This window comes from Exophiala bonariae, assembly GCF_035927105.1.
Source record: "Exophiala bonariae strain CCFEE 5792 chromosome Unknown scaffold_1, whole genome shotgun sequence".
Taxonomy (NCBI): Eukaryota; Fungi; Ascomycota; class Eurotiomycetes; order Chaetothyriales; family Herpotrichiellaceae; genus Exophiala; species Exophiala bonariae.
In genome coordinates, this window is record NW_027042476.1 from 2348664 (window position 1) to 2370685 (window position 22022).

At 49.7% G+C, this 22022-nt stretch overlaps 5 protein-coding genes across 5 annotated transcripts; 3 read left to right on the top strand and 2 right to left on the bottom strand.

Moving 5' to 3' along the window:
- Positions 1 to 684: 684 nt before the first annotated feature.
- Positions 685 to 1876, top strand: LTR84_000828 (uncharacterized protein; the record flags this gene model as incomplete). The annotated part of the gene is made up of 3 exons (XM_064844457.1): positions 685 to 928; positions 998 to 1090; positions 1149 to 1876. 3 exons carry the CDS (start codon positions 685 to 687, stop codon positions 1874 to 1876), a joined length of 1065 nt encoding a protein of 354 aa, XP_064712317.1.
- Positions 1877 to 2821: 945 nt separating this feature from the next.
- On the bottom strand, positions 2822 to 7247 carry LTR84_000829 (uncharacterized protein; the record flags this gene model as incomplete). The annotated part of the gene is made up of 4 exons (XM_064844458.1): positions 2822 to 5362; positions 5424 to 6314; positions 6372 to 7096; positions 7151 to 7247. The coding sequence occupies 4 exons, from the start codon at positions 7245 to 7247 to the stop codon at positions 2822 to 2824; spliced, it is 4254 nt and encodes a 1417-aa protein (XP_064712318.1).
- Positions 7248 to 7655: 408 nt separating this feature from the next.
- LTR84_000830 (uncharacterized protein) lies at positions 7656 to 8777 on the top strand (the record flags this gene model as incomplete). Its single annotated transcript, XM_064844459.1, has 1 exon — positions 7656 to 8777. One exon carries the CDS (start codon positions 7656 to 7658, stop codon positions 8775 to 8777), a length of 1122 nt encoding a protein of 373 aa, XP_064712319.1.
- A 455-nt stretch (positions 8778 to 9232) lies between these two features.
- Positions 9233 to 10711, bottom strand: LTR84_000831 (uncharacterized protein; the record flags this gene model as incomplete). The annotated part of the gene is made up of 1 exon (XM_064844460.1): positions 9233 to 10711. The coding sequence occupies one exon, from the start codon at positions 10709 to 10711 to the stop codon at positions 9233 to 9235; it is 1479 nt and encodes a 492-aa protein (XP_064712320.1).
- Positions 10712 to 16707: 5996 nt separating this feature from the next.
- LTR84_000832 (uncharacterized protein) lies at positions 16708 to 18000 on the top strand (the record flags this gene model as incomplete). Its single annotated transcript, XM_064844461.1, has 2 exons — positions 16708 to 17296; positions 17348 to 18000. 2 exons carry the CDS (start codon positions 16708 to 16710, stop codon positions 17998 to 18000), a joined length of 1242 nt encoding a protein of 413 aa, XP_064712321.1.
- Between the last annotated feature and the right edge of the window lie 4022 nt (positions 18001 to 22022).

Sequence of the window (22022 nt, forward strand, 5' to 3'; positions counted from 1 at the left end):
TTTGACCAAGGCGACCATCCGACATGTGAAGTGCTTGACGCAGCCACCCTTCTTGGTCTCTGCAACAACGATATCTCAATTCGGATGCGGAGCCACAATTTCCTCAGGCACAGCGTTTTCTCGTTCACTTATGCGGAACCTGACGACTTCATCTCCATACCTGACGAGGCCTCAGGCAGGCTTTTCATTCAATCTCAGGCTATTGGCATATGCAACATGATTCATGCACATGCTCAACAGGTTTGAATCCCGAGTACTCAGCCTCCCTTCCTATCACCTCATCTGTTGTCACACAATAGGGTGAACTTTGAACTCTGTGAACGCGGCTGTGGGCCATGTTCTCACTACCTCCATCACTGTCTACCCAATCACCCCATGTGTCACATTCATTCGGCACTTTAACAGCCATGATCGTGGGGGGAGGTGGGAGACGAGTATTCGTAGTAGTGTACAGATGCAGATATATCTGCTGTCTTCCGTTCTTTCGTTACCACCCTGTCCACTGTCATTGTCCTTGCCTTCGAACCCAGTGGTGCCCAACCGGTTTGTTTTTTTTGTGATTTGACTCAACGTCTCCCAACTCTGTTCGTTGGGCAGTCACACTCGACTCACCAGCTCCTTCCACTTTGACACCCTCTGCAATATCGTTTCTCCTTCACCATATTCAACTTTTGAGCCTCGACCATGTGTGATTCACGGTTGTCCCTAGACCTCGAGAAGGCTGAAAGTCCGGGTCTGAGCCCGCTCCAACGAGTCGACTCATCTCGCACTCTTACCAATTCAACCTTTCCCACTCCTCAACAATCACGAGATCCAAGTGTAGAAAGACAGAAGCGAAGAAGACCGACAATGGGTGGCCACTTGAAATCCCCATCTGTCGTTGTCAAGTCTCAGAGATACCTTTACCAGGATCTCGACACCTCCTATAGTGAGTAGCCAGATCTTCTCCGCGAGTCTCTCGCGTCAGTATCCTTTCTCTAACCTCCGTGTCAAATAGTGGGCCTTGTGGTCATTGTATGCTTCTTCATCTCAGGATTGATTGACAGTGTTGCCTTCAATTCATGGAACTGTTTCGTCCAAATGCAGACGGGTAAGCTTGCAGCCCCGTTCATATAACCACTGAAGTCTTCAACTCATATCAATTTCAGGCAACACCGTCTTCGCCGCACTCGGACTCGGAGGCCAACCCAAGGCAAGTCATGACCAACAATACTACAAGTCTCTCACCTCCATCGCCGCCTTCTGCCATGGAACCCTCTTCTTCAGCGCCCTGCACCGCTATCCCACCGGTCTGTCTGAACAACCATCTTCTCGCCGCCGGGTCATCTTCATTATTTCCTTCTCCGTCCAAACAGTCTTCATCATCATCGCTGCATCCCTAGTCACCGTCAACCTTGTCTCCAATAAACCCTTTGAATCAGGCACATTCTCATCTGGAAGTGCCAAAAACCCCTCCAAGATGCCCAACTTCCTCGACCTCTGCCCCGTGGCAATCCTAGCGTTCCAGGCTGCGGGCCAAGTGACACTCTCACGGCTTCTAGCCATGCTGGACTTGCCGACCATCGTCCTCAGCACACTGTACCATGACTTCACTGCAGACTTGTACTCCCTCAGGACATCATGGCGAAACAGAACTAGTCTCCAGCATTTCTTCCTGGGACCTCAGAGGAGACAAGCAACGAGATTGGCCTCAATCTTGTCACTGTTCATCGGTGGCATCGTTGGTGGAGAAACTTACAAATCCAAAGCCGGCATGGCGGGAGCGTTGTGGATGGCAGCTGGCCTGAAGCTCGCCGTTACCATGGCTTACGTATTTTGGCGGCAGGAGAAAAAAGCCAGCGATGACGGTGACGGCTCAGATTCCACAACACGCTGATCTTGTAACAAAAGCGGGTGTGATGCCTTCTTTCCAAGCATTATCGGATTTCTTCCTTCCATCCCAACAAAACGATGTTCGATCTGAAAGGGAATCGCTTGGAATTAGCTACTTCTGCAATATATGAGTATGGTGCTCCGGATGGCACTTGAAACGAATTTAACGACTAAAGGCTTGACGCCGACATGGGCATGAACACCGAGGTGAAATAGATGAATGGCGCTTTCTGAGCTGTGGTCGCTCAACGGATAGGTTTCATAGATTTTGAGCTAGCTGGGAGTTCGGTAGACATTTTTAGACTAGGGCTTCGAGATTAGAGCTCAGACAATTTGATTCTCATGATAGCTCGCTTGTTTTGGTCTTCCTGGAAATGGGCGTTCAGATAATTCCACATTGTCGAGCATATTCGTGCACAGCTTTTCGCACTCCCTCATTCATTCGTGACTCGTGGGTCCGTCGAAAGTCCTCGATACGGGAGAGGGAAGGGGGTGATCAAGGCTAACGTGAGATTGTCCAAAGTAGCTACGCCGAAAATGATAGCTGGGTGGGTAGGATGGGGATGGAATGGCATGGGATTGCCACCTTGTCAGGCACCAAGGAGGACGAGTATGTCAGGTAGTTATCGTCGTTCCTTTCGATGGAGAAGTTCTCTCGCCCTGTTTTGGGGCGGGTCGGGGAGAGTGTTCAGAGCCAAGGGGCGGCGAATGTGAATGGGCGCTCTCCAGCGTTTGACTCGCTTCATTCTCTGGCTTGGACCTTGCAGATCTCGGAAGCAGAGTCCTGCGCTTTGCGCTTTGCGCTTCAGGCTTGAGACTTGTGATGGATGGTTTGTGTGCAATGTATGCCGTGAGTTGGTCATGTGGGAGTCCTACTCGAGGGGTGGGTTTTGAGCCTTCTTTTGGTCGATGTGCTCCAATACTAGGTAGTTCATCGGTGCGCTCACAGTCAGAGCTTGCTCGGATCCCAGCGGATAACAGTCGGTTGCTGAGCTCCTGTGTACCAGACCGCCAGGACGCCGGCCTTTTCGTCAAGAGCAATATTTTCGCTGTAGTAGTCGAACCCGGGTGGTAGGTGAACCACGAATTTATCTCCGCACTTCACCCATCCATTGTAAGACACCTCAACCCATTTTTCTCGTGCAGAAATGACGTCCATGTCCCTCCCATCAACCTTTTCAAGATGAAATTGCTCTTTATCGTATTCAGAAGATTTCACTGCTAGCAGTGTTGATCCCCAGTCCATCAGCAGATATTTACCATCGCCAGAAAACTTGTGTTCGTTGTTGATTCCAATGGTCATATGCAGGGTTCGTGAGACTTTGATCGTCGCTAGCAAGCTGCCAGTTATAGTGTCTCGCAGGCGGACGTTTCTTTTGATGCGATCGGAATGTAAGTCAGTACTAATGCACGCGTATCGCAATCCATCCGGTGTAAACAGGATTTCGTTTATATCACTCCATTGATCACGTGGTCGGTCCCATATTCCATCTGAAAGAAGTTGCAAGTCTTGAATTGTATAAAGCTTTTGGCTGTTGTTCACATCCCAGAGCTCGATATGGTTTGACCTAGCCACGATGAGATGAACTCCGTCTGGCGAGGGACAGCAGAACTGGGCATCACAACATGGATATTCAACGTAGAAGTCTTCCTCAAAAAAAGATGATGAATTTGTGGAGAACTTCCAAATACTTAGTCGATCAGCCGACATGGATATCAATCGATTCTGGGAGAATAAGAAAGTCAGTACTGATCCCCACTGGTTGTCGTCCTGGAGGTCTAGAATCTTTGAATCGCTTTCGCCTGTTATCATCATATTCTTGACCTTGACGCCACCAGAGGAGGTAGCAAGAGCAAGGAACTTATGATCACTTGAACAGGCCAACTTCCTGAACTCATGATATCGACTATTGACTACAAATCCACTGCGATACCGCACTTCGGGAGAGTAATTCCAATTAACGGCTCGAAACAACTCTTCGCCATCCTGGGTGACCATTCTGTGTGTTGATGTCAAACTCTCGAGGTTCGGCGCAAACTTAAGCATCATAGCTGGAGATATGCTGGCAGTGGCAGAGACACTCTGAACAGGGGCCTCAGGTTCATTGATCGCAGCGCCTGGGAACGCTTCGCTCTCACTCGGTGTTGTTCTTACCGTCCATGTGTTCATGTCAGTGTGGGACCACGCAAACAATAGCATCGTGGCATCGGTGACCTTGGAGCGCTGCGAGAACTTCACGGAGTCCATGAAGTCTAGGTGACTCTGTAGCCTCTGGAGCACCTTACCGGACTCTAAGTCGTAAATTTTGAAATCTGGACTGGCTTCGTATCGTGAGACAGTCACCAGTCGCTTCCCATCACTTGATACATCAAATGAAACATCACAATCCAACGTGTGCTCCCAGCATTGTAGGCCAGTACGGAATTTCCAGAGACTCAGCGAGGATGGGCCACTGCAAACGATGGTTTCTTTGTCAGTGAGATGGACATTATACACAACTTCTCCATGCATGGGTAGAGTGAAGGCTGCTCGCGCTGCGCAGTCCCATATCTGCACCACAGATTCGTCTGTCCCAGTTGAGCTTCGTAGCTCTGAGCCCACTGAGTCGTCAACCTTGAGGTCAAATACACGCACGAACATACCGTCTGGTGACAAACGAACCGTATTCACAAAGCCCTTACAAGGATACGGCTCTGGTGATCCATAAAGCTCGGATTGAGTTCCAGTCTTGGTATTCCAGTACATCACAATTCCCGATGGTTGCAGCACAGCGGCCAAGAATGCTCCATTGTCCAGAAACTGTAATGTAGATACAAATTCTGGGTCGGAATGCACTTTCAAGATCTTGGGACATGTAGCCTTTGATTCGAAGTTTTCGGTAGCGGTGTCCCACAGCTGGATAGACTCATCGCCGGCTAGGCAAGCCCATATCTTGTCATCCGGAGAAAATGTCATGGATGTGAGTTCGTTAGAGTCCTGTTCCTCTACGTGGCAAACAACACTTCCATCAGACACTCTGAAGAGCACGTAGCTTGATCTGTAACGGGAAGGTACGTATGCGACGGCCAAAAGAAGTCCTTGATGAGAGAACAACAATTTTGAGGCTCCCGTTTCAGCTCTAGAGTATATCATACTGTCACTTACTAGACTTCCGGTATTCAAATCCCACAGTTTCACGATGCCGTCCGCGGTTGACACGGCGATAAGTTCGCCATCTGGAGAAAATGCGACGTCCCATATCCTGGATCTGGTAGGATTCGGGAGTGTTATAGGATCTTCTGAGTTCCATTCTGCTTGAGTGCCGCTGATAGTAAGAAAGTGCGGAAGCATGCGGCTGCCAAAACAACGCTTCATTATGCTATGCTCGGGACAAAATCCGATTGCGGTGCCATGGACTTGGAGTGGTGCTTCCTGGATGATGTACAGATATTTTCTTGTGAACTTCCGAGCATCGCGAATGAATTCGATAAGTTCTGAAGGGTTTTGGTACTATTGTATCGTTCAATGAGAAATCACAGTATTCGCAACACGGACGACAACATCAACTTACTTGTGACCAGTTTTCAAGGCGTTGGAGCAGTTTTGGAACGTCATATGCTCTTCCCAGTAGTCCCATAGCCTCAATCCAATTGAGAAAGTTCGTTTCGCAGAAATCAAAAACACGGTCAGCAGTTGATATCGCAGCTGAGTCGATTCTTCTGATGTCCTCAAACACAAGGTGTTCGATCCAGTGGCAACATGCATAATTTAGAGACCCCAGCCTTGGCGAATCAAGACATCCCGAAGTCAGATTTGCAGAGATGGGCCCGTACTCTTTGCCGTCACAGATGTCCATCTTTAGACCCTTAAGTGAGTCACTCATGCAGTCGAGAAGTCGACAAGCGAAAGCTTCGTGATCCAGTGGCAGTAACGAGAATTCATGCAACTCGTTGGAGTTCTGTACAAAGTCCTGTGCCGATTTGTGGACGAACTTCACTTGACAGCCCTGCAAGACGAGCAAAGACCCACAGCTATGGACCAGACGAGAGACGTCCTTGGTGGTCCGAAAGGCGGCTGGAAGTCCCACGACAGGAATTATCTCAATAAGCCTGAGCGGTCTTTTGGCCATGCTGAGGGTCGAGAGCAGCTGTGTGCAATAGTTGACCGTGGCCGGGTGGCGGGTTTGAAGTCGCTTGAGCATTCCGCGATAGAGGCTCTTGAGACCGCCAGGAAGCTCGTTGAGTATAGTCTCCGCAATGGTGCTATCGGCCTCAAGAAGCTCTTGACACACGAGCGATACCCATAGAAAGGTATTCTCGGCTTTGTTGTGGAAGATTTCTAGAAGCTTGTTCTGGAGATGCCCGAGTTCTTTCTGTCGAACCACCTGGTCGACTTTGTGACCAATGTATGTATCCACATTCGAGTTGATCATGTCTTGGTGCTCTTCCAGTGAGATGGTGAGCTGATACGTCTGAAGTTAGCATTTCCAAATTTTGAGCAAGAAACAGCACTTACTCACACTGGAGTCACACGCGCTGAGACTAGGAGGTGGCTTTACACTGTCATCATTTCGACTTGTTATGAGCCATCGGAGATTGGATGGTCGGTTGATATCCTCAGCAATGAAATCCATCAAATATGCTCGACCTTCTGCACATTCATCAAGGGCATCCACGATGATAAAGATTGTTGGCATGTCTGGATCACGTGCGATTTTGGTCATGAGCTCCTGCATGTATGAAAATGCCTCCGAACCCTGCAGGATTTCGGTCATCGGCCGTTCTTGATATTTTCCCAGATACTTCCTCAGAGCAGGTCGCTGTTCGATGAGCAAGAATATAAGACCTCGACAAATCGATACGGCGCTCCTAAGTCGCGGTTCAGAATTTTGGCAGAAGAAGAATGCTATGGGTTCGTTTGCCTGGTCATTACTTTCGTCGTTATGCTGTGGAGAAATGCTGTCATGTTGGAGATGGTCGTCGGAATCATCGAAATCGGGTTCGCTGTCATCTGTGATGTGTTGCTTGAATACCTTGTTGATTATGCCGATAGTCATCATTGTCTTCCCCTTGCCGGCATCGCCTTTAATCCAGAGTAGCCTAAGATTTCCAGCTCTCCATTTGCAGAAATAGTCCTCGTGTAGAATCCAAGAGAAGCACGCCTCTAAGACATCCTCCTTCTCTTTGATGAGCCGTTTCTTGTCTTTCCTAGGGTCTGTGATGTAAAGCCAGGCATCGCTGGGTTCTGTGCATAGTGTGAACTTGGCGAGTGTATCCTATGAAACATGAGAGGACATACCGGAGTTGTTGAAATTGATCGTCGCGTCTCCTCTGACATATGAACCGGCTACAACATTGCGACCTTTGATTGGTCCGAAGCGAGTCGCTGGATTCATACTGGTATTAATATGGTTGCCTAATGACGAGGAAGGAACAACCTGATGCTGTCAAGAACGGGGGTCAGTCTTGAAGATGAGGTTCTAGCTGGAGCGCGGCTGAGATGTGCTGGAACTCGCATCTTGGTGGGGTGGTCAACCCCTGCTCAATTTGGGCTGCATGCTGTACAAATCAGGTTAGGTTGATCTGTCTGCCTGGAAGAGAGATGTTGGTCGAGTGTAAGGCTGAAGGAGGGGAGTAGATGCACCGCCTCGTTTTCTAAACATTCTCTCGCATCTGTTAAATGCAAACCTTGATGGTACTTATTGCCAAACTTAAAAATACCGGATAGACAGCCTTGCGCTAAACCGGAATTTATAACCCTGAGTGACCTAGTTTAGTTAGAACCGCAACTGTGACTGGACAGAATGGTTAGCAGGGCATCCAGCCGGGATGATTTTGAGATTGCCATCATATGTGCCCTGCGCAGAGAGTACAACGCTGTTGTGCCATTATTCAGCGAGCTGTGGGATCAACAGTCGGAGGACGACGAGGACAACGATTTTGGGAGAGCAGCAGGTGACACCAATATTTATGCCAATGGACGCATAGGAAGGCACAACGTCGTTTTGGTATTACTCCGGAAGATGGGCAAGAGAGCTGCAGCGGGAACTGCAGCGCAGATTGCGACAAGCTATACTCGAGTCTCTCTGGCACTCCTGATCGGAGTTTGTGGGGGTATTCCCAGATACAAGCGAGATGGGAATGAAGACATTGAAATACTTCTTGGAGATTTAGTCGTGAGCACAAAGGTGTGCGAATTCGACTTTGGAAGAGAATATCCTGATGGTTTTGCACCAAAAAACACTGAGGAGGATCAGCCCGGTAAGCCAAACAAGAACATCAGCAACTTATTGGAGGCACTTCAAACGGATATTGGCATGAAAACTCTCCGACAAAAGACCCCCGAATATCTGCAAGCAATCCGAGAGAGAACACCGATTCATCCCGAGAAGTACAATTTTCCGGGTCGAAACGCAGACAAGCTGTTCAAAGCGGATTACCGCCATAGGCACGATGGAGCGGTATCATGTGAGTGTAGAAATTGGCAGAATGCCCGGGATGCAGTCTGCAAAGAATCTCTCAAGGCAGATTGCAACAACACCAAGTGTGACGAGACACAGCTCGAGTCAAGGCGGATCGAGTCAAGGCAGCAGTTCATTAACAAGCCTGAGGACCCGGTATTCCACTTCGGCGCCATTGCCTCGGGTGACAGAGTCGAGAAGTCTGGTATTGATAGGGATCAGTATGTGAGGGATCTCGGAGTCATCGGCTTTGAAATGGAGGGGGCCGGAGTCTGGGATGAGTTGCCTTGTCTCGTGGTAAAATCAGTCTGCGACTATGCAGACAGCCACAAGAATAAGAAATGGCAGGACTATACTGCAGCGGTGGCAGCGGCAGCGGCAAAAGCCATTTTGGATGTCTATCCTGGTAGAGATAAGCCGGTTGATCGTAAGTTGTCTCGCTGTTTTCGGTGTCCTAGTCCTTGAGAATCGCGAACGAGCTGCTGAACAAGACTTACAGTATCAAAATTCGCTAAGTCGTCGGTTTCTCCAGGTGCAGTGATATTTCATGGGCCAATATCTGGGAAAACTGTGGTTGCGGGCCACATAGTCCATGGACCCTCAACTATGACTTTCCACTAGTTAAAGTTCAGGAGCATTTCTGCTGTATCATGTCTATATTCCGAGAGATTCGATAGGAGACATTATGAAGCTGGTACGATTGAACATTTGTTTCGTGTGCATTAAACCCCACAAATTTTTGATGACCAGATTGTGGATTCACCACTACTGACTTTGAAAGAGGATGCGATGTTGTCATTGTTGGCTTTTCGCCTAGAATGGAACGGCCTGTAATTGAGGCAATTATTAACCATAAATAGCATATCCACTCGTGGTACATGCTGCCAATCGCCTTTGATTGTAAGAAACTGTGCTTTTGTCTATTCGAGACTCTTGAACAATTTTCCACCTTTCCACACATGTGTGATATTCTTTGGATGCTTGAACACAGCCATGTCCTCCAGCGGATCTTTGCTGAGAGCGATCAGATCGGCATCATAGCCAACCTCAATCCTCCCGCTCTTAGGCGCCATGCCTAAATCTCCGAGCACATCTGGTGCATTCGCAGTGGCGGCTTCAATAGCCTGTAAGGCCGTCATGCCGCCATCCGTTACAGCGTAGCTCAGCTCGCCGCCGCTATTGCCCAACGCCATAGGATGGGTAGTCGGCACCGAGATCCCCAAATCAGTGCCGAGCGCGATCTTGATACCAGATTTCACAGCCAGACGATACGCCGACTCGTGGTGCTTGGCTGTCTCAAGCATCTTGCGGTAAGACTCAGGGGACATCAATTCTGGGTGATCAACGCCAAGTTTGACGACCGTGCGTGTGGGCACGTACACAGCATTACGTTTCTTGAATTCCGAGATGCATTCATCGTCCATGTATGTGCCGTGTTCAATCGTGTGACAGCCGGCGCGGAGGGCGGCCATTATCCCGTTCTTGCCATGACAGTGTGCGGCTACGACGCGACCGGCGCGGTTGGCTTCATCGACGATCGTCCTGAGTTCGGCATCGGAAAACTGTTGACGCAGAGGGTCATCGGCAATGCTGAGAACGCCGCCTGATGCAAAAACCTTGATGCACGAGGCACCACGTCGAATCAGCAAGCGTACGGCGCGACGACATTCATCTTCCCCGTCAGCAAGGAGTAAAGGTCCACCAGCTGGATTGAACCCATTTGCTTGAGTATCGCGGACACCCAGGCATGATGTCACGAAGCCCGATGGCATATCGAAGATATCGCCGTGTCCAGATGTTTGGGAGATAGCTGCCCCCGCCGAGTAAATGTTGGGTCCTACTAGTGTACCTTCGACGATGGCTTTGGAGACCTCAATTGCATAGCCTCCCAAATCACGCACGGAGGTGAAGCCGCTCATCAGAATATCGTGCACATTACGTGAGATGCGGGCACCTGCGAGTGCTGGTGGCGAGGTTGTCAATAGCTCCGAGAAATTGAATGATGTTGCGCCAAGCAGATGCGTGTGGCAGTCCCAGAGCCCAGGTAAGAGAACGGGAACGGTGGTGGTTGGAATAAACTTAGAAATGCCTTCTGTGAGAGAGCTTGTCGACTGAATAGAGTGGATTTTGCCAGACTTGATGATTATTGACATGTCTTTCTGTGGTTTCCCTCGGCCAGGAATCAGCAGAGAAGTGTTGATTAAATGTGTGTCATGCTCCGTTGATGAGCCAGTTTGGAGGTCTGTAAGTCGTGGTAACTGAGGCGAATCATCCTCTGATACGGGTAGGCTGCTGAAAATGTGTTCCGTTGCGGTATTGATGGAGCTGAGGTCTGTCGTACAAGGCTCAGAAATTGTCGAAGAGCCTGTGTGGCTCGTGATGACCTTACGGCGGGTCATGCTGATGGTGTGAGATGGTATTGTTGGATTTTGTACCTTGCTGAAATGCCTGTTGTTACCTGAAAAGAAGTCCTTATTGCCAGAGATAGTAGGACCAAGTGTGAGCAGCTCCGAGGCTGGGATGATTGTCGAATGACCTGCGCCTTTTTGAGAGTGGTTTGTCCACAAATCGGCTGTGAAGGTCACAGTGACAGTACTCTACAGCTGAGATCAAGTTGGCATAGCTCTAAGAATGACGGTGAAGCAGGAGCCCGTGGCAATAGAGCATAAGAAGAGGAAGGAGGTTAACCAGCTGACGGACATTGATTCGTCGTCAGCAATCCACTGTAGTTGCCGTCATTGCCGAGGATTGGACCAGATCCAGCCTCGTCTTGGCAAGGCTGAAGCTTGAGGAGAGGCAACAAATCAGCCACTGCCAGATGCGAATTTCGCACGCGTTAGCATGACTACTCAAGAATGAGAAAAGACGTCTAGAAATCAACAAATATACAGAAACTGGCAGCAGCTGATGAACACCAGCGGCTACAAGGGGTTTTGCTCAAAGAACGATGGAGGGTCTAACGTAATATAATATTTTATTGTGAAAAGAACTTAAGAAAAATACTCAACCATGTTCCTTGATAACCTCGTCCACACTCTCGTGAATGACAAGCTAAGGGTTGGAAAATACACACACCACAGCCGAGCAGATCAAAATATGAAGCTAATAGTAATAACTTGCGCAACTCAATGTACCATGGTAATAGGTTGTGCTCGTTTCGAGTAGATCACTGGGGAGAGATTCATGCCTCTCCAGCGTCGAATTTCAACAGTGGTAATTTCACACGAAGATGCAACATACAGCCTCATGGAAAGCAGGCGTTATATGGAAGAGAATCGATAGATGACAATGGAGCGAAGAACACCAGGGAACATAGAGGGTGAAGTTAAGAAACCTTTCGTCGAGTGAAGAGCTCTAGGTCTTGTTGATCTCCACTGAGTCTTACGGAGCTGTGCAAAGTCATTACAGTCTTGACAATCCATGATATATCCGGCCGGCGGAGTGCAAGGATAATCCAATTGCGCCACTTACAGATCTATTCAGGATTACGACCTTGAAGTGGCCTCATCACGATAGCTTACCACCGGTGACAAAGTAGGAGAAGCATTCCGTGCGGAAGTGCATATGCTAGGATGTAGCTCGAGTTGCGAACTTCCTGCAATGGACAGCAAACACAGACATCCGCTGGCAGAGAGAGGGTCGTGCTTGTGAAAGTTGGAGAAGGACAACTTCTCAGCCCTTGCAAGGAACAAAGTGTGAGGATGAGGTCCCTGAAGGAGTACATGCCAAGGGCCCCTATGGTGAAAGAGTCCTTGATGGTCTGACATAGAATGCACCTGAAAAAGTGAGCACCAATGAAGTGAAACGCTATTTGATGCTTCTCGCTGTCGTGCGTGAAACTATCGACGAGCATGAGATGCCCGTGCTTCAAGTCGGGAGCTCACGAACAGAAACATTGGAAAAGGACGGATGTTGACAAACACACTATCCGTTCGCGTACAACAGAAGGTGCTGGACCGGCACGACCTCCACCAACGAATCTGTCGTTCTCGGTACTCAAGCACTTGGGAGTGGAGTGATGATAGATGTTGCACCACCGCTACTGGAGGCAATTGTCGGTCATGGTTAAACTGCAAGCCGAATGGAAGTTCTAACGGATAGAACGAGCAATTTGGGTTTTTGCCCTTGGCGGTGTCGCAGGTAGGGACTGTCCATTCAATCAGCCAACGTCTCAACAACATCTGTGATCTCGGAGTTCCAGAGTAAGGTGCTTGTATAAGCGCCGATTTCATCGAGTGCACGGTCTCGTCTCACCTAGGTGGGTTAACTGGGGTGATCAAGGGTAATAGTGAGATACATTAGTTTCAGGGAAAGCTCTGAATGCAACAAATTGTCAACGAGTGAAGCCTAAACGGATCGTGTCTCACGATTACATCTCGGCACTGTAACTTGCCTGTCCAACACGTGATAATGGTAGAGTCTGGCACGTGATTCAGAGAAATGGCCTTGAGATGCTTTGGGTCAGATGAGATGTTTCTTGCTAGAGTGTTATTCCTTGCATGGTAGTTTGACTCCGGGTACAGATCCCAAGGACACCCGTGCACCGATATCACTTGACATGCGAGCCTCGCTCAAGGAAGGAAAAGTAGTTGGTGGAACCATCATCGATTCCCCCTTGTGCACCGACAGAACGCCATCTCTGATCTGAAAGTGCACACACGGGTTGGATGTGTGAGGCTTGAACAAGACGTTCCAGACCTGCATTCAAACCCTGAAGACGAGGAAGGACTCGGACAAAGTGTCAAAAATTTGCCACCACCTCTCCAACGCTTCTGAACCATGTTTACCTTCCTCATTCGAAGTATTCATTAATGCATTGCATGCTGCAGCGGGTTTTGACTTTGTCTATTTGCAATGTCCACCAGTTTACCTTTTTTGCATCGGCGATTGTTCAACATGAATAACGGGCACACACGGTTGATCTCCAGTTCCGGTCGATCGAGAGCGTGCACGGCAGATGTTCACATTCTTGGGTGTGCTTATCACCCGATGATCTTTCCATTGTAGCAAGATCCAACACATATCCCAGAGATCGTGGGAGGTGATTTGCGGCATTCTACTGTGGAACCAGGAGCTATCTACTGATCAGCACACTTCGGGCGTCGTGGTAAGCATGGTCCTCATGACGATCCCGCAAATCCGTAAGGCAAGGGGAGTCGTTGAGAGCCTGACACTCCGAGAGGAACTTGAATTAGGGGAAGGATTCAGCTAGAGTCCACTTTGGAGTCCGCCTAGGAGTCCGATCATTGCCAAAAGATTTTATTGTTGACGTAATAACACAATCGAGCTGAACAACAAACATCTTGTTTTCGCTACGGCGGAGTAGTAGCTTCAATATCTGCTTCTACTGTGGAGTTTTAGGTACCGTCTGATGTAACACGTGATCTAACAGCACTTCGAGTTTTTGCGGTGGCAAAGTTCTTGGCATCCATGCGAGTGCTCAAGCGTTAGATTTGCCTGTACGGATAGATCTTTGAGGTTGGGCTGGGTTGACTTCATCAACTCGGGTTAGTGGTCTCGTGATTGCTGCACTACGAGTTGCTTGCATGAGGAGCCCCGACCCTGTTCAGCCTTCGGAGCCAGAGCAGCTTTTTTTGTTTCACTCGTAATTAGCAGTTTGCCGCCCATCATGGGTGCTGCCCCTGGGCCGTGGGCCCATCTGTCTCGCCACCTCGAAAATGAGTCGTTGGTCGGCAACGTGGCTTGAGAGGTTTCTTGACAGGCTGGTGGTCTACCAAGCACCAGCCGCAGAGAAGCATCTTTGCCTCCCAAGGCAGGCCGCTCTCCGATGTACGGATATTCTCCTACGTAATCTGGTGTCACTCACACGGTCTGGCTCGAGACACTTTCATAAAAAATCGTGTCACTGGTTGCAAAACCCGCTGCCGTACTCCGTGCTCCAGACTCCGTACAGCACCGCGCACCTCCGGGAACTCAAAGATCCTGGCTACCCTGGCTACCTATCCTGAGCACGAAAGCCAGAGTCATGCAACAAGCCCTTGGTGAACCATGGTTATCAACGGCGATCCTGAGACACACGAATGCTCTATCGCTAGGTGCCCACCATAAATGCATTTATCAATTTCGGCAAGGCTCATGGCTGCTACGCTATGTTCTAACTATTTGCGCTTATTGGCTGTGGAAGTTACTGTTGATCTTCTATTCGCGTGGTGGGAGGGGGTCACATGGAAGGCAAAGGCAAGCAAATGTGTTCTTCAGAACAATCTCAATTAAAGGCTCTTAGCGATGAAACAAGTTCGGCCCGCAAGTATCCAATTATTTGTGGCGAATCAGACAAGCAGCTAGACCAATAATCCTCCAAGCCACACAGCAGACAACAGTCGGTAGCCGACGATTCCGCCGAGGCTGGCGCTGGAGGGTTGGTCAAGGAATTGGGAGGCAAATTTACTGCAGAGCAAGCTGGCCTCCTCCGTAGTCTCGTTGCTGTTCAGTCAGCGACGCAGGCCACCCCAGCGCTGAAGATACGATGTCTATTCTCGCCTCAACCACCTGGATTTGGTGGCTGAACACTTAAGCCTAGGGGCGTTGCAAGGGCTAACCTTGAGAACTTTGGAGGCCAGAGGTCGAAAGAGTGATGAGGTTAACTCCAGGTCCAAATGCAGTTCTGCCCTGCTGTAGCGCTGACCATGCACCACTGCACCAGAATTCTACGAGTACTGAAGGCTTCACATCAGAGCCATGGTCTCCTCATAGGCGAGGATTGGCAATGCAGCGCCCTGTGGTTGTAAATCACAGAACCACTTTGTGGACAATTGGGCATTGACCCGTGAGATGGCACTATGAGTCTGCAGGAGTCGTTTGGAGTGGCTATGCGTTCCCACCGACCATTGGTCTATCCTTTTGATTGGGAAGATGGAGTCACTTTGGGCGAACTGTATTGTCAATGTCAAGCAGGAGTGTGCGTATTTCTCAGACTGGCCGCAGTCTGAAGTGTCCATCTTGCCTCGCCTGGTCTGACTGCACGCTACCCATGTCGGCTTGAAACACGAGCGAATAACAAATGAGTGCTCAGCAGCACTGGTACTACTAATTCCACCAGTGCGGAGATGCCAGGCGCAAAAAGCAACACGATCCAAGCATCTCACCGACCAGGTCTCTCCTCGACCCCACCAACGGTCGATCAATTATGGACGTCTCATGTCTGTTGCCGTCTGTGCTGGCGTCAGAGGAATCCAATGATAGTGGAGCTGTCAACACAGAAATTAAGTGTTTTTTTTTGCCAGGAACCTGGTTTCGACCAGAGTTGGAGGAGAAGTGACCAGCGAGAACTGATCTTCCCTTCAACTATCGTGCATATCTGGAGGGCAACAAGAATCTAGCAACATTGTTGACTTGACTGGCTTCGGAGAGGGCGAAATTCGATACGAAGGATGGTTTTGGCTAGTCAGCCCAAACTTGGAAAATGACATTATCATGATCATCGTGGATTCTAATTTCTCCGAGTTCGAGCAGCCTGGCAGCATTGGGCAAAGAGGCTGCAGGCAGGCGGCAGGCCCAATGGTGAGTCAGGAGAGCAACTTGCTGGATTGCTCGTTCGTACAGGAGTAGGCGACCTCGCAGGTTACTGGCTGATGGCTAGCGCCTGGCGTTCGGTCTCGCAAGGAATGTTGATCTGTGACAGAAAATGCACCCAGCCACTAGGTGATCCGACCATTTCTCAACTGGCACAGTGGCCAGAGCATGCAACCCACCCGTCTCAATGCCCACCAGATGTGTGCCCGCCTCGTCTTGCTTCCCTCCAGGTCGGTCTAAACCAAAACTGCTCAGGGCCGACTCGTCATCTAGCGTCAGACCACGGCCCAGGGTTTGCGAGCCCTCTTGACTTTTGACGCATCGAGGTGGGCCTTTATCTTCGATGGCGTTCTATTCGCAGCACTCTTCAACCAGGATCTTGAAGCGTTTTGCCCCACTCGCATGGATGACATGGATCATCGACGTCCGTGCGTTTTCGACCATCTTTTATGCCTTGCCTTGTTCAGTTGAAACTACCGTCATACCCTAATGGGAGTGTATGTTGCCTCTCTATACTTACCTCAAGACCCCCTCCCATCACCAATAACACCACCATCAAATCCGCCCGTACAAACACCTCACCATATCCTTCTATTGTCTTTATCTATCATCTATCTTATTTAGTATTCCACTTCGAGTCCTTCCTTACTATCTCGAATCTCTCAAACTCGACTACAACCTTGGACCCGTTGGACTAGAACTTCCAAAGGAATCCGGACTATTTTCTTGACTTCCATCTCTCTCTCAAACACAGTCACCGGATCTTTTGGACCCATGTTTTGAGTGGTCTCTTGCCTTGTTGGTCTTTGTCGACTTGTCCATTTCCTAGCCAAGTACTCAGTACTTTCGGGCTCACCCGATAATGCTTCTAACACCACCCTCGTCTCCTCAACTGACGACTTGTCTTGGACCAGAAGACAAACTTGGGTGTTTGTTGAACGACACTTATAGACTTGTCTCTATCCTTGGATGTGGCGCCTATGGAGTGGTCTACCAGGCCATCGACATTAAAACCAATATCCCTTATGCCGTGAAGGCTCTTCCCAAAACCGGACTGGATGCCAGACAACGACGGTTTCAAAAGCGAGAGATCGCTCTTCACCATCTCGCAAGCGGTCATCCCAATGTTGTTAAGCTGGAGCGCATTCTTGACAGCCCAGATTGCACATACGTTGTGATTGAATTCTGTCCCGAGGGCGACCTTTTTTCCAACATCACCGAACAGGGCCGTTTTATGGGCGACGACTTGCTAGCCCAGCATGCCTTTTTGCAATTGTTGGATGCCGTCCAGTACTGCCACTCCCAAGGGATCTATCATCGTGACTTGAAGCCCGAGAACATTCTTGTCACCAATCACGGTTCCACTGTCAAACTGGCCGATTTTGGACTCGCTACCATGGATTGCGTCACATCTGACTTCGGGTGTGGTTCGACCTTCTACATGTCTCCAGGTATGTATATCAAACCCTCTCAGTTCTGGTCCGAAAGCTAATCGTTTCAAGAATGTCAACAACCACCGACCAGGTCCTATGCTCGTTACGCTTCTGCGCCTAACGATGTCTGGAGTCTCGGCGTTATCTTGGTTAACCTGACTTGTGGCCGTAACCCATGGAAGAAGGCTTCACCTGAGGATTCCACGTTCCGCGCGTTCTTGAAGGACCCCATGTTCTTGAGCTCGATCTTGCCCATCTCTCCCGAGTTGAATATGATCTTGCGACGCATCTTCGAATGTGACCCTCAGAAGAGAATTTCTCTCCAGGAACTTCGGGAGGCCATTATCAACTGCCCCAGGTTGACCATGCCGTCTTACAACACCTTGCCGCCGTCCCCTCCTCAATCTCCAACATACTACGTGGATCCCATGGATTGTGCCAACGTGGTCCTTCCTCCATCCCCACCCGCCTCTCCATGCCCACGGCAACCCTTCCACGCTCAACCATCGGATTATTCCTTGTTCGAACCCGCTTCGAAACAAGGTTCTTCCTGCTCCTCACTGTCCACGGATTCTGGTTACGAGTCTGAGGCGTTCTATGCCGACGCTGGCCATCGTCTGCAACCCATTTTCAACTTCTACGGCAACGTTATTCCCCTGAATGATCATGAAAAGCAATATTATTTGCCACCCAATTTTGTTCCCACTGTTACCGCATATTAATATTCGGGACTTTTTCATACGTTGCGCCCAACCCAGTCTGACGCCCTTTCACGACGTCATGGCTGTTTTTACGATCGGAGTCTTTTCTTCATACTTCTGGATACCCAGGTGGTCTACGACATATTACTTTTATTACTGGGCCGATCTCGAGAGATGTTCCTGTGCTATTTTGCCTAAAAAGTCCCTGGAAGGCTTGTGTTGGTCTCACATGAAGGAAGCATGTTGTTTGGAGTCAAATTTTTCTAGATGCGAGGTTGGAGTGGTTCCAAGTTTAGCGTCGTCGCAGCGGATCACACGAACATTGGAAGAAAAGGCGCGGTCCTGCGAACTAGTTGATTCATCGTTGTCCCTCAGACCAAGTGCTGGCGAGAGACGACACCTACGATGAACTGGATACGGAGAGGAATTTGTCAATTTTTTTTATCACGTTAACATTTTTTTGTACACCAAAAAAGGACTTCCGGTACACCTGGCCGTCGATAAAACTGGTCGGCGCGAACAAAACTGGGCAACTTCCATAGGCCTTGTCGCGATACACTTGATCGATAGTTTGAACAACCGCAAAGCGACTAGAGTCATTTGAATCTGTCGATTTCCTGTATATAGTTTGAATGGAAAGTGGATTTCGAAGACAAAACCATGAGCGAACATTTCAAATCAGGAGTATCAAGTAACAGCACACACCCACCCCTCTACGGTCAATTTATCATCACGTGACTGTCTTTTTGTTGTCTGTATGATTGATAGAAATGACTGCTCGGAGATGGAAGTTTGTGCCAGGATGGGGCACTGAATTCTGGAAAGAGAGGGGGGTGTCTGGCAGATCTCGTGGTCGCCTCATGCCATTCTATTCCTGATGACATTTCTTCGCCCCCGAGTGTGCCGCCTTGACATGGACTACTGCAAGCCTCAAGGTTCCAAGAAGGCTTCCAGCCTTCAACTCACCACAGATGGTTGACAGCGCATGCGTCAGCCATCCTCCTTCGCTGGGATGCATTGGCTGCCTTACTTGCCTCTCCTTGCCCCGCATTTTCGAACTTCTCCCTATCTTGCCATTCGTTGATGTCAATTAAGGATTTGCCACGCACTACTGCAAGTGTCTGCATTCAAGCAACCTTCGCTGAAATCACTGCTGCAGTGGTGCGCAGCATTGGAACGGTTCTTATTAGAACTGGCTTGGCTCCCGCTCCTTGGGGCGATGCAAGTCCATCAACTGCATGGGATAGTTTGAATCTAGCCAGAACCGACATCGTCTCTGATTAGTTACTGGAGCACGCTTTTGCAGTCGACTTCCCAAAGAATACTGCGAAAGGGCTTGTTGGGGAAATGAACTCCTCCACCTCGAACTATCTCGACAGCCGCCCGACACTAATTTTGATCCATCCTAGGTCTACACAACCCATCAGGTCATGACACTCCCCTCCATCACTTGCGACTTATGCAGGAGCTTGCGCGGGACTAATGCTCGCGTTCCCGGCAACCCAACTCCATGATCGACCGTCAAAACTTGGGCATGGATACTGTCCTGCCACGAGCAACGTGGTCATGCGTAGCTTGTGGCACCGGAGGGTTGTCAATTCTGTCAATTCTGTCACATTCTCCAGCGACGGAATCGAATGTCAACTAATGGTGTGGGTCGAAATTTGCATCCAGATGTAGACGTTCACTGGTCGACTGCTGCCACTCTCCAATCATCGCCTATGCCTGAGCGACCCCGTACTCAATTTTGTGCGCAGTCTCAGTCCTGGACTCCTGGAGGTCAATTCCCCCAAGTGAAAGGCAAGGTTCTCCTGGTCTGTCATCGATAAGCACTGTGTCACCGATAACGTTGTCCCAACTCATCTCCATCCACTCTGCTCCTTGTGTAGCGACACAGGATACAGACAAGATCTCGGTCCTATCATGGTCCAATAATGCTAGACGTCTACGTCCCGTCTCCAAATTCTCAAGTACGAAGCGTCATCACGCGTGTCCCAAGCCGTGCCCAACGATAGTAAGGTCAGAGCATGCAGCCTTGAACAACCTCGCGTCAACTGCACCCACCCATCTTGCCTCTGAGCGGAGCATCAGTGCCAGTAGGTGCTCAGTGCCCCTCCAGGACATGTTTCGAATGAACCCACCGCAGTCTCATGTGTTGATTATCTCTTGGGCCTTGCTCCTTGTTCGATGACATTTACTGACAAGATACCACCAGTAGTAGTAGGTACTCGTACCCAAGGAGACGAAAATGCTCCCGGCTGGCACGCATGTCAGCCTGCATAACTCTCGAGTCTCAGCTACTCCTCGTACAGGTACTTGAATACTTCACACTCGGCGTGCTTGACACCTCCAAGCAAGTCCCTCAACGTGGCCTACTCGTATCTATCTAGCGTCTAAGTGGCGTTCTCATTCACCTGATTAGATGCTGATGCCGAGCAGAGAATCAATATTCCCCCTGTACGGATAGATTGAGACTGTAGACCACTTGTCCAGTACCATCAGCTCGGCAACGAAGCAAATAGTGTATCTGTACCTGCAACTACGGGAAAACCTTCAATTCCATCCCCCGAGTCCCCCGAGTCAAAGAGCCAGTGGCAATAGGAATACGAATCGCAGTAGTGTTGGCTCGTTTAGGTGACTCGAATCGTGATTGGGGTATCTCGGTACAAGCAATATTCTCGAATGGTCCTTCAAGCCAGTGCAGTCGTAACCCAGTTTACGCAAGTACTTGGAAAGAAGGAGACTTATTCCGGAGCGATGCGAAAAACCCACCTGGGTCATGCAGGACCCGTGCGATAAGAAACTCCGAAAAAAGCTAGATGTCAACATTTCATCACGACCGGCACCACACCGTTTTTTGCCCATGTCCAAGATCACGATCGAATCACGATGTGCATTTAAATCTGCTGTCAGGGACGTTTGTAGCCAGTCATCGTCATGCCGCAGTTGACGCCGTCTGAAGTGCGCAGTATCCACGATGTTGCTTCAAGTTCTCAGCCCGCCTGCACTTTACCACCTCTTTACTCGTCCGCGGGAGAAACTAAACTACGTGCCACGTCGGATAGCGTTTCCGCCAGCTTCCCAGATTCCCAGCCCGGCAGCGAATGGGCAAGGAATTCCTTCCCTCCCTCCCTCAAAGGATCTTTCGGCAGGCATCAAATTGTTCATTCTCGGGGCGCTAACGCCTACCCAGCCCACCTCGTACGGCGTGCGGCCTGACCATTTTTCTCCCAAACTCGAACCTGCCTGCCTCTCGTATCAAAGCCCAGCCGTAAGCAACGACGTGTAATTGGCAAGGCAGAATGATCCTATCTGGCAGTCTAGAACAAAACTGCCAACGCCGCCCGCTGGAACGCTGACCTTTCCACGTCCGGGTTGGTCTTGGAACGCGATCCCAAAAATTAAAGCCTATCCATCCATGTCTCTGGATACTGCCCCCCTCTTTCTGCCCACCCCTCCCTCCACCGAATGACTTTGTTGGACTCACCGGACTATCAAGCAAGTGTCATTGCTGACTCGCAAAATCGCAAAAATGCCGCAATGCAGACACAAAACCAGCCCAGCCGAGCTTGACGGCTCTTCCTGCCCAATCATGTATGATGGCCTCGATGCAAGACTTCAGATTGTCCAATGGGCAAGATTCCCTGATTGAGAACACCTGCCTGCCGGAACCTTTTCTGCCTGGCTTGTGATCAAGTTGTGTCTCCCAGCAATGGGATCACCTTCTGCGAAGCCACTGACCGGTCGTACGTCTGAGGACTATGACTCTACAGAGTACTGCTAGCGTGGTAGCTGTCACTTGGGAAAGAAGTCTGATTTTAGATTGGCCTATTCGTGGCAGCTAGATCTGAGCCGATCATTCGACCACATCACGTGCTATCAAGCGTGCCTTCATTTTCGCCCTGCCACTGCGCCATGTTGAAACAGGGTACGGTTGCTGGAATGGGTGTCTTGAACGAAGGCAGGAAGAATCATTCCGCGAGAGTGGTCTGGGGGGGGGGGAAGATGCTTGGTGGAAATGGGTGGTCAGCGGTAATGGCTGC